Consider the following 11761-nt stretch of genomic DNA (forward strand, 5'->3'; position numbering starts at 1 on the left):
GGGGGGGGGGGGCCCCCACAAAAGCCACAAAAGAACGAAGTATAACACTTTCTAAATACGTATAAACAAGACAATACCAATGAACAATGACGTAACAAGACGATTACACTTACTGTTCAATTTTTCTAGAAGAAACAAAAAAACCCATACTTCATCAACACATAACGTACTTGAATAACTCATACACTATCAGCGAGTGAAAAACTAATCGTCTTTATAGTTTAACAAAAAACAACTACCTATGACGAATGAAGAAGAAACGTGACTTTGCAGACCACGTCCTTCGTTTAACTGATCGTACAGCCTCGGAACAAATGAATTGATCTGGGAAATGAAAAGAAGACTCAAGACTGGATTTGGAACCGGAAAGACAATTTAAAGGTTAATCTAAAACAAAATTACGTAGTAACGTAAAACAAAAGGGACGAAACACAATAACAAAAAGGTTTAAACCAGGAGGTAGGTGGATACCATTTAAACGCAAAAAAATTTACTGAGGAGGGTATCATGTTAAGATTGAAGATAAATCTTTAAAATAATTGCAATCAACACTAAAATTTCCTAAAATACAACATTTTTGAGAACAAAATACACGACATGTAGGGAACAGATTAAAATCAATCCTAGATATCCAAACAGTTGAAACAAGAAACAACAGTGTAGGTACGAAAAGAAAAATAAAATTAACATAAGTCATAATAACTTTAGGACATCTTCACAGGACAAGATACTAAAAAGTACCAAAATCTACGTCAATTGATTGAAAATCAAATATAAACACTTGTTTCTAATTATACATATTAAATGATATTAACCTTCAACCATCTCAAACCTTAACCTTCAACACAAAAAGTTGAAACGACGAAAGTCATTTGTTCAGATTACGAGAGCGTAACCAACGAAGATCACTAACCTTAGGACACGACAAAAAACTCAACAAAGTACGAATAAATAATGTAAAAAAAAAATTAAACAGATATAATTGGATACTCAAGTTCTCAACAGAAGCAAATACCACAGAAAATACAAAAGTGGAGACAAAAGAAGGCATAAACCCTAACCTGGATCACACTGCCGGTAAAACTCCTCAACATCTGCAAAAATAAAAAACAACACTTATTATAATGCAAGAAAAGAAAAGAGAAAACAATTTCTTTCACGAAAACCCTAAATTTGAAAATTAAAAAAAAAAATTGAGTGATGCACTGCTTCACTCTGATAATCGCAGTCAAGAGAGAGACCAGTGGTGAGGGCTTTGATCATAGCAGCTCTGCGACCCTTGAAGTCGCGGAAAACTTCCTCAACGGTGCGAGGGTTGTAGTGTCCGCCACCGTCCATCACTCCCTTTCTTACACCTTCACTAACCAAACCTCACACTCACTTTTTCTTTTGTTGTTTTTCTACTGCTTCTTTCAAACAATGCAAAGGGGAAGAGGAAGAACTAGGAGAAGAATGAAACTGTAAAGTGAGAGAGGGTGAGGTTTTTGTTTTTGTGTATTTATAGAAGAGAGAGTGGAAGCAGTGCGAGATTTGGGATTTTGGAATTTGGAATTGCAGCACAAAAGAAAAAAGAGAGGGAACACTCCTCTTACCTGTGTGGCAAAAAGGCAAATTTGGATGGACTCTCTTTGATATCCTGCTCTTCACTCTTCAGTCTTCACTTACCCCAACCTCAAAAGTCTCACACTTCACACTTATTATAAAACTGGTATTTATCTCCATTTTGTTGTTTAGCTATTGTTAATTTTCCCTCAGTAAAACATATGTATACTATTTAATATTTCTTATGAAAACAAAATAAAAATTTAACAATATTGGGGGATAATTTATTAAATTTATAAAATTACTTATTAAATAATTATATTTAATGTTTTTTCTCTAAGGTTCAAATATTTCTGAATAATTAAATTTTTCAGTTGAAATAATCTGAAACACCTTTGACATAATGATTATAAGAAAGTTAGAATTACAAGAAAAACTCATGTTAATTATTGTGAAAAGCTAATTACTTAGAAGCTTAAAAAAATTAAGGCAACTTGTCATTAGTGGTTAATTAGTTCATTTAACTATATATAGATAAAAAAAATTAAGCAAATAATAGATGAAGTATTTGATAAAAATAATTTTCCATGAAAATGAAAATTAGGGTTTAGAGAAGTTGAAAAGAGAAAAGAAAATGGAAAGAATAAAATATGACTTTTACTAATGAATGTATTTTATATAAAACACTTATAGGATTACGTATAATTAAGAGTCTGACTCATAGGTAGTATTTGTTTTGAGGTACTGAGACAGAGACCGGAAGATTGAGACTTAGTATTATGTTTGTTAGTTTAAAGACTGGTACTAAAATTTCTGTCTCTTTCCCAAAAATTTCAATATTTCAGTACTTTCAAAAAATAGGGACACAGAGGACTAAAATTTTTAGAGATGGAGACTGAAATTTTAATAACATTTTATACCTAAAATATCCTCATTTTAATTAATTAATTCTAATTTTATCCTTTGTGCAAATTAAATTAGAGTTTTATTCTTGTTTTAATTCCTGCACTTTGTACCAAACAGAATACTAAAATTTATTTAAATTTCAGTCTCTTAGTCTCGGTCTTTCCGTCTCTGTTTCTCCACCAAATACTACCTTAACTAACTCACCTAAATTACATAAATTACATCTGTAACTAATTCTATTACTTAAAATATGAAATTCCAGTTAAAATCTTAAAATATCTAAAATAATATGTTTATTTTACACTTTTTTGAAAGTCTTTCGTAAGTAACTAGTGTCTTGTTAAATTTTATTAATAAAAATATCTAAAAGAAAAATTTTTAGTGAAAGAAAAAAGAGTATATTATTTTCCAATACGTTAAACAATTTGTCTTAATTATAATATAACCAAAAAAAATAAGTTTGGGTTAAAAATTATGGTTAAGGAATGCTCCCCAATAACTACATCACTTGATAATGAGGATGTCATAATATTATATATTAACTTTGGGAAAGTATGAGAAGCCAATAGAATATTTATACAATGTGAACAATGGAGGTTTAGGGAGTATTAGAGATATAATTATTAGTGTTACCTTTTTCCATCAGCTAAAGCTTTTTGGATGAGTGGTATCATGACATGGTATTAGAGCGTTAGATCCAAAAGATCAAGAGTTCGATTCTTGGTGAACGTTCGATTCTTGGTGAACTCCAAAATCAGTTTTAGTTTTTGGAAAGATGTTTATTATCGCTAGTACTCGGATGATTATTCTAGATAGTATAGTAACTCAATAGCCCAGTACACATTGTACAAATAGTTCATTGTTTCTCTAGTGGATCCATTAACTTTTTAAATGTTGAAGTAAATAACGATTTTATAAACCATTGTCAACTTACCAATGGAACGAATTTATTGAATGTCTCTCTCATCACTTTGTTGAAAATCATGTTTGTAAAAAAGTTTTAGTGAAATATGTTTGTCCTGTCACCTTTAGTTTATCCTTTCTTTAGTCGGTGTATGAAAGTCGAATTATCTTTATATATGATTGTTGGTATCTTTTCTATGGTAAATCACATATATCTTGGACAAATTAGATGATTGAATTAAATCAAACACACTCTCAAATTATTTCATTAATAGCTAATGTTTTTGTATGATTTGAAGATGCTACAACTATGACTTACTTTATTGAACATAAAGATATAATTGTATCTCCAATTGTGAATAGATAACTTATTTGTAAGTTGTTTATGCATATCAGAAAGAAAACCTGTATTAGCATATCTGATTAATTGAAGATTTAATTATTTTGTACGTTTCTATAGTTTTATCAAATTTATAATTAGATCTCTAAATTTTTTTCTTTCAATTGGGTATATACACTACTTTTAATTTTATAATTAGGTCATTCCTAGTTAAAAAATATTCGAGTTAACTAAATATTTCTTTTCAAATTGAAAGTAATCATAATTAAAAACCTAATTAATCTTTGACTATATGCATTTTGGGAGAAATATTTTATTAATTTTAACGTTTTTGACATGAAAAAAGACCTAATTACAAAATTAAAAGCATTATAGTGACCTAATTGAAAAGAAAAAAAAGTATAGAAACCCAATTGAAAAAAATATAGAGATCTAATTAAAAATTTGGTAAATATATAGAGACCAACAAAGTAATTAAACTTTAATTAAATCTAAATTCATTAGAGTAAAATAAGCCTTTATTAATGGATCTCACAACAAGAAAAAATGGCTTTTGCCGCACTTTCAAAGCGTGCCGAAAAGTGAAAAAAAGCGTGGCGACAGCTTTTCATCACGCTTTTTGAGCTATCGATATGCTTTTGAAAGAGTCACATCTACAAGCTTGCCGATTGTTTTATCATGACGCTTTTGTCAATCTATAACTACGCTTTATTTTTTGTCATGTTTTTATTTATTGCCACACTTAAAAGCGTGGCCATATGTATAACCCTATAGCCACGCTTTTAAAGCATGCCGATAGAGAAAGATACGGGTGGCTCAAGAACACGACCTTCAACCTCAGTCAATTTTTTCTCAACATAAATTCCACATGCAGCAAGTACAGGGTCATGATCATAGGAATTATTTCTTATAGCCTACAAGAATTCGTAATGACCATACAGAGGTTATCAATAAGAATAAAACAACTCTGTTATTAAAAAATACCATAATGTTCTCCATCCAAGTGATTTTCCTAACTAAGTCCATCCAAGTAATTTAAATTCATGCGTGCAACCATCGCTTCTTCTTCTTCTTCTTCTCCCTTGATGCTGCATCTTCTTTTTCTTCTTCTTCTTTTTCGTTATCTTTTTCTTTCGTTATCATCATCTTCAACAATTTTGAATTAAATGGAATGGAATGGAATCTAATACAACTGAATAAAGTGATAATGAATAATTTTATTCTTCTTTGCTAAAATCAGTATTGTTTATGAATTTGAATTTGGATAAAATATAGGAGTTTCTGAATTTATAGACACAACTAGAAAATGGATTAACACAGACAGATTTACAGACAGATTTAGTCTTTATTACAGACGGATTTTTGGTTACCGACGACGGATTTTGTCCCTCTATAAAAGCCCCGTCGGAAATTTTTTACCGACGGATTTTTTTCCGTCGGAAAATTACCGACGGATTTTTACCAGTTACCGACGGATTTTCCCTCTGTAAATTTTCCATCCATTTTCCCAAGGCGACGAACTTTTCGACGGATTCTCCGTCTGTAATTACAGACGGATTTTCAGGCGGATTTTCCGTCTGTAATTACAGACGGATTTTCAGATGAATTTTCTGTCTGTAATTACAGGCGAATTTTCCGACAGATTTTCCGTCTGTAATTTGAACTTTGGAAAATCATCTCACACTCTGATTACAGACAGAAAATTCGTCTGTAAATCCGTCAGTAAGATAAAATAGAATTTTTTTTATTTCTTAATTACAAAATAAACTTGTTTTCATACAAAATAAATATAAATTTAATACAAATTTTTATCTAATTTGTATTAAAAAATTTATAATATTTCAAAAAATAAACAAATTTATTGTATTATCAAACTAAGAAAAGTACTATAAACAAGCAAGTCACTATAATTCAAAACATAAACAAAGTATATAGATACATCAACCATAATTCTCAGTATATTGTTCAACCATACTACAACTATCAGCTATGACTCTAGTGCGTCATCTTTTTCAGCTTTTCCATCTTTGTGATCCACTTCCATTTCTCTGTCTAGTTCCTCATTAATCTTCTTGTTTTGAGTTGCCTTGTGGGGTGGTGACATATGGAAAGACAAGCGCTTCAAATCAATTGGATTCAGCTTTCCCAAAGACTGAATTCTGAGAGTCCTAAGCAGTGAGGTACCAGAAGATCTTGGACTATTCTCTCCGGTTCTGGCAGTGTATTTCATGGGTTCTGGAAGAACACCTCTAATAGACATCAAAACCTCACAAAAGTAGGCTAGAGCCTGTGGGAAAAAAATAAAATTAGTTACATTCATATTCAAGGACTAAGATTTAATGAATCACAATTAGGAACAAAAATTGATATTCAAAGGAATGTTTGAACCTGATCAATAGACTTATCCTTAATCCTCAAAACCTTATTTTGGAATATGATCCCCCGGATAGCATCTGCTAAATACTTCTGCCTTTAAGAAGACCATGTATGTGCTGAGCACTAAAGAGAGGCCATAGAATAAATTCAACAAAAGAAATTCAGAAGAAAGAAAATGCTCTTAATATAGGCAATCCTCTCCCACCCAATAATAGCACATTGCCACAATATTTTCATTCTAGAAACCAATTATGCAGAAAGCTCATATACTGAACTTGAACAAACCTAAAGGCTCCATTATAAAACAGATAATCCTAAAGAAAATGAAAGATCATTTAAGTTCAAAATATGGTATAATGTAACATCATTTCACTTATACGGAGTAAATATCGTACTATGTATTGAATATTAATTAATAATTACAGATAGAAAGATAAGCCAAATTATGGGATTATAAGTACGTACAGTGGGCATAGGCACTGTCCAACCCTTTTCCGGACACCAATCCAATGAAAGGCGCAGGTCCCTGCTTGAAGCTACATCAGACATCCCCTCGCCAAATGGAACTGACAGCAGATCAATCTATAAGGAGAATTCGGGCATAAGTTGGATATACTAATTATGATATTTGCACTACTAAAGTACCTACAATTATATGGATAATTTTTCTTTGAAGAAGAAAAGGAGTAGGCAAAGGCTAAAAGTTCAGTGTAAAATTGGTTCATTGGATAATACCATTAGAAGATAGACAAAGATCAAATAGAAGGTTCAAAACATGGACTTTCAGTAAATCTGGGAGATGAACTTAGATCTTTTGGAAGGATTAGGACAAAATTCAACATGACCAAAAGTTACAGCAAATAAATTAGAGTTTGACCATCGGAAAAGAAATGAAGTGCAACTTAAGAACATAAAAATAAAAAGAACTTATACTCCACAGCATATGAACGTGCAATAAGTTGAGTTTTAACTCCGATAAGACATACTTTGGTCAGGATAGTCAATATACTCCAACAGGTAGGTCACCATATCATATTTCTGGCGAATCTCTCTTATCTGAAAGAAAAGTAGTAAAAATTAGAAGGTTTTTAATATACAAAATGTTATATTCTTAATATAAACTCAATTCTAGATTTTCCTCAAGAAAAATGATGAGCATTAATGGAGAGCCCTTAAAATTACAAGTTTACAACTCATATGGTTCGGTTAAACTATCTTTGCATATAAATTTTTATTTTATCTCATGTACAACCTTTCTTAGGTATATATGCTCAGCTGCTACAATCCATTGAAGACTACATAGGTGCAGCGGAGTTAAATTAAAGATCAAACAACTACACTGACGTTGAATGAATTGAAGTAAATGTATATAATTGGGTCCAGTGAGTATATCACCCATAAAGCCTGTAGTGTTGCCACTTGAAATTAATTGGTGATATTTTGATTTTTAATTATTTTTTTTTTCAAAACCTGATGCTTGGAATAGTTTTAGTTCCTAATCTGATATGTATTAATTGTTTAATCGTCAATGAAGATTTGAAGAAGAACATGAAGAATGTTCTAGAAAATATGAAGAACTGAAAATGGAGGAGGTGGAGGAAGTAGACAGGACCTATATGTCCTTTAATTTTTTAACTTCAGAAAGTCAAAGCAAATAAATAAATTATAATCAAAATAAGGCAAGGCTTCAGAAAGTCAAAAAAATTTCTCTGCTGAATGTGTCCTTTGTTGAGAATAAAGTTATGAAGCTGCAAGTGTAGCTTGAAGCATCCAACCTCTACTAGCAACTAATTTTCAACACTTAAATTTAAGCAAGGTTGCATCCTATCCAAAAAAAAACTCCAAACCTCCAACAATCGTTTACAATACAAACGGATTTGAAGTTAAAATGGATATGCATAAAGTCAGATATATAGTATATAGTCTCATTAAGTTCAAGTCTCCAACTACATGCATATATAGTTTAGTATATAGTATACAGTATATATCAGTTTATTTTGTGTGCAGGATCACGGTTGGTTTGGATCACTCTCTATTTCCCTAGCAAGTTCCTTTGTGAGCTTGTCAGCACGATCATCAATTCCACCTGCAAATGTATAAACCTTGAATGCAAATTGGAAAGCTCTCCATAGCAACTTTGCATAATCTTTTCTTTTCCCATCACTATTATTCTTAGCAGCATCACTGCGCCTCTCCTACATTATTTAATGCAAATGCAAATTAAATTATCATGTGTTAACTCTTTGATCTATAATTGGTTTGATCAAATAGTAATATGAATGTTTTCTAACCTTTAGTGCTAACTCCATGCAATTAGAGGAGACGTCCACCATTGCTTCTTTGATTTTTATAAGAATGTGGAAGTCGAATTCAATGTTATGGCCCTTGAATTTCTTGGATTCTTCATCTTTGGTTCGCTCCAAAGCTTCCAACTCTGTTTTGATCTGTGTGTTCCTCGTGTAGGTTAGAAAGTGCTTGCAGAAAAATAAAGGAAGTATTGAGTACATAATTCATAAGGTTATGAGTGATCTACCTTATCGAAATAACGTTCGGTCTTTTCAAGGAGCTGATTCACAGGACTCACTATCTTCCAATTTTGAAGCTCGTTAAGAATTGAATTCAGCTTATTATAGAGTGCTGCTGCCATTCTCATAGCTTCTAACTTCTTTGAGGGGAAACCTTCAAACCTTGATAGGACCTACACTCAGCAATACCTAGTATTAATATTATTATGGTATCATCATGTTTGTGTAATTCAAATGGACATGGAAGTTTCTCTACCTGTGATTCATCAGTTAGCTTCTCAAGAACAGACTCAACATCTTGGTGGAACTTAATCAAATCTGTCATATCTTTAGTCTTGTAATTGGTAATAGCAGACCTCAGTTCCTGGATCTGTTTTGCATATTTTTGAACATCTTCTTCTATTTGTTGGAAGTAAGATGATCTAAACATACATGGAGAAACAAAGAAACAAAATGATAAGGCACTTAGTTTGAATTATTCTAAGGCATTTAGCAGATTATGCAGTTTAAGCAGCTTATATACCTTTTTGTCATCTCTGCTAGAGCATCAGCCATACTTTGTTTTCCTCCGGAGCTTGATGCTGCTCCATTTGAGCTGCTTCTCCCGCCACCCGACTTGCCTTTGAGGCTTGACCCTTCCACTTTTCCCTTCAGAGTTCGATAAAGGGTGCCCAATTGTGTTGATCTCTTCAATTTTGTAGTTGCCTTGGGCCGCAAGCATCTACCTGGACCAGGTGGAGGTGGTGGCAATGCAGCACCCCCATTTCCACGTGGCAGTGGTGGTGGAGGTGCTGGAGCTGATCCGGATTTCAAGGACATGGGTGGTGGAGGTGGTGGAGCTGATCCCGCTTTCAAGGACATGATTGGGGGAGGTGGTGGTGGAGGTGATGATACTGAACTCAAGCTTGAGCTCAGAGGCACTGGTGGTGGAGAAGGTGGTGGTGGCATATTAAGTGATACAAAACTTTTTTGCAATTTGGCTGATGATGGTGCAGGTGGAGGTGGTGGTGGTGGTGGCGGAGCCAGCATTGCCTTATTTGGCTGCATAACATTTGTTGCTGGTACTACTGGCGATAATGGAGATGAATTTGATGATGATGCAAGCTTTGGTGCTTCCTCCATCAGCATAGCTGTTGTTTCCAATGGTTTGGGAGATTGTGACTTTTCCTCTTTTTCTTCTTGCATTGCTTGAGCTTCATCACATTCTTTATGATCTCCATTTGTTATCTCTGATTTCTCTGTTGTCTCCATACCAAAAACTAGATCCTCTGGTGTGTCATCCTTTTCAGCTTTTCCATCTTTGTGATCCACTTCCATTTCTCTGTCTAGTTCCTCATTAATCTTCTTGTTTTGAGTTGCCTTGTGGGGTGGTGACATATGGAAAGACAAGCGCTTCAAATCAATTGGATTCAGCTTTCCCAAAGACTGAATTCTGAGAGTCCTAAGCAGTGAGGTACCAGAAGATCTTAGACTATTCTCTTCGGTTCTGGCAGTGTATTTCATGGGTTCTGGAAGAACACCTCCAATAGACTTCAAAACCTCACAAAAGTAGGCTAGAGCCTCTGGGAAAAAAAATAAAATTAGTTACATTCATATTCAGGGACTAAGATTTAATGAATCACAATTAGGAACAAAAATTGATATTCAAAGGAATGTTTGAACCTGATCAATAGACTTATCCTTAATCCTCAAAACCTTATTTTGGAATATGATCCCCCGGATAGCATCTGCTAAATACTTCTGCCTTTAAGAAGACCATGTATGTGCTGAGCACTAAAGAGAGGCCATAGAATAAATTCAACAAAAGAAATTCAGAAGAAAGAAAATGCTCTTAATATAGGCAATCCTCTCCCACCCAATAATAGCACATTGCCACAATATTTTCATTCTAGAAACCAATTATGCAGAAAGCTCATATACTGAACTTGAACAAACCTAAAGGCTCCATTATAAAACAGATAATCCTAAAGAAAATGAAAGATCATTTAAGTTCAAAATATGGTATAATGTAACATCATTTCACTTATACGGAGTAAATATCGTACTATGTATTGAATATTAATTAATAATTACAGATAGAAAGATAAGCCAAATTATGGGATTATAAGTACGTACAGTGGGCATAGGCACTGTCCAACCCTTTTCCGGACACCAATCCAATGAAAGGCGCAGGTCCCTGCTTGAAGCTACATCAGACATCCCCTCGCCAAATGGAACTGACAGCAGATCAATCTATAAGGAGAATTCGGGCATAAGTTGGATATACTAATTATGATATTTGCACTACTAAAGTACCTACAATTATATGGATAATTTTTCTTTGAAGAAGAAAAGGAGTAGGCAAAGGCTAAAAGTTCAGTGTAAAATTGGTTCATTGGATAATACCATTAGAAGATAGACAAATATCAAATAGAAGGTTCAAAACATGGACTTTCAGTAAATCTGGGAGATGAACTTAGATCTTTTGGAAGGATTAGGACAAAATTCAACATGACCAAAAGTTACAGCAAATAAATTAGAGTTTGACCATCGGAAAAGAAATGAAGTGCAACTTAAGAACATAAAAATAAAAAGAACTTATGCTCCACAGTATATGAACGTGCAATAAGTTGAGTTTTAACTCCGAAAAGACATACTTTGGTCAGGATAGTCAATATACTCCAACAGGTAGGTCACCATATCATATTTCTGGCGAATCTCTCTTATCTGAAAGAAAAGTAGTAAAAATTAGAAGGTTTTTTATATACAAAATGTTATATTCTTAATATAAACTCAATTCTAGATTTTCCTCAAGAAAAATGATGAGCATTAATGGAGAGCCCTTAAAATTACAAGTTTACAACTCATATGGTTCGGTTAAACTATCTTTGCATATAAATTTTTATTTTATCTCATGTACAACCTTTGTACAGTGTCCCTGCCCCTTGCCCCTGCCCCTGCCCCTATCTATCTATCTATCTATCTATCTATCTTACTTATATATGTTTATGCTTCCTCCTATGCTCTCTCAACCTAGTGGAACATAACATACAAGGAAAGTGCTCTGGTATTTTGAGGAAAGGAAAAAACCCTTTTATTATTTAATATAACTCTTATTAATTGTTATTATTATTGTATTATGCCCATCAAGTATGAAATAGTGGTAAGCCAAATAAATATTTTTAAAAAT

General features: G+C 33.0%; 3 protein-coding genes across 9 annotated transcripts in view; all 3 read right to left on the bottom strand.

Moving 5' to 3' along the window:
- LOC107630496 (PHD finger protein ALFIN-LIKE 4) overlaps nt 1–1663 on the bottom strand; it is a 9964-nt gene extending 8301 nt beyond the window's left edge. Inside the window, exons 1-2 of the mRNA XM_016333641.2 lie at nt 1242–1663; nt 1062–1094 (exon numbers count right to left, since the gene is read on the bottom strand). Of these exons, the coding sequence (XP_016189127.1) occupies nt 1062–1094; nt 1242–1338 (130 nt within the window). The 5' untranslated portion in view covers nt 1339–1663. The remainder of the gene's footprint in view (nt 1–1061; nt 1095–1241) is intronic.
- On the bottom strand, nt 5531–7313 carry LOC107630494. Of its 6 annotated transcripts, none has more exons than XR_002359344.1 (4): nt 7054–7313; nt 6533–6633; nt 6080–6190; nt 5584–5978 (listed from the first exon to the last, which is right to left on the bottom strand). XR_002359344.1 is itself a non-coding variant. In XM_021118857.1 (3 exons), the coding sequence occupies exons 1-3, from the start codon at nt 7094–7096 to the stop codon at nt 5679–5681; spliced, it is 414 nt and encodes a 137-aa protein (XP_020974516.1). In that variant the 5' UTR covers nt 7097–7308; the 3' UTR covers nt 5531–5678. The 6 variants fall into 6 exon arrangements, 3 of the variants coding, with proteins under 3 accessions (XP_020974516.1, XP_020974515.1, XP_016189126.1); XR_001618299.2 differs by having other exon boundaries at nt 6533–6649; nt 7054–7307; XR_001618300.2 differs by having other exon boundaries at nt 5774–5978; nt 6113–6190; nt 6533–6649; nt 7054–7312.
- The window catches only part of LOC107630495 (uncharacterized protein At4g04980-like), a 7153-nt gene continuing 3148 nt past the window's right edge, over nt 7757–11761 (bottom strand). The window contains exons 6-12 of one of the 2 annotated variants that reach the window (XM_021118858.1): nt 11229–11298; nt 10708–10808; nt 9116–10152; nt 8849–9014; nt 8601–8765; nt 8359–8511; nt 7757–8262 (exon numbers count right to left, since the gene is read on the bottom strand). In XM_021118858.1, coding sequence (XP_020974517.1) covers nt 8077–8262; nt 8359–8511; nt 8601–8765; nt 8849–9014; nt 9116–10152; nt 10708–10808; nt 11229–11271 — 1851 coding nt within the window. In that variant the 5' untranslated portion in view covers nt 11272–11298 and the 3' untranslated portion in view covers nt 7757–8076. Of the gene's footprint in view, nt 8263–8358; nt 8512–8600; nt 8766–8848; nt 9015–9115; nt 10153–10377; nt 10825–11228; nt 11299–11761 lie in introns of those variants that run through there. The other variant, XR_002359345.1, reaches the window with a different exon arrangement.

Source organism: Arachis ipaensis, chromosome B03 (genome assembly GCF_000816755.2).
Source record: "Arachis ipaensis cultivar K30076 chromosome B03, Araip1.1, whole genome shotgun sequence".
Classification (NCBI taxonomy): Eukaryota; Viridiplantae; Streptophyta; class Magnoliopsida; order Fabales; family Fabaceae; genus Arachis; species Arachis ipaensis.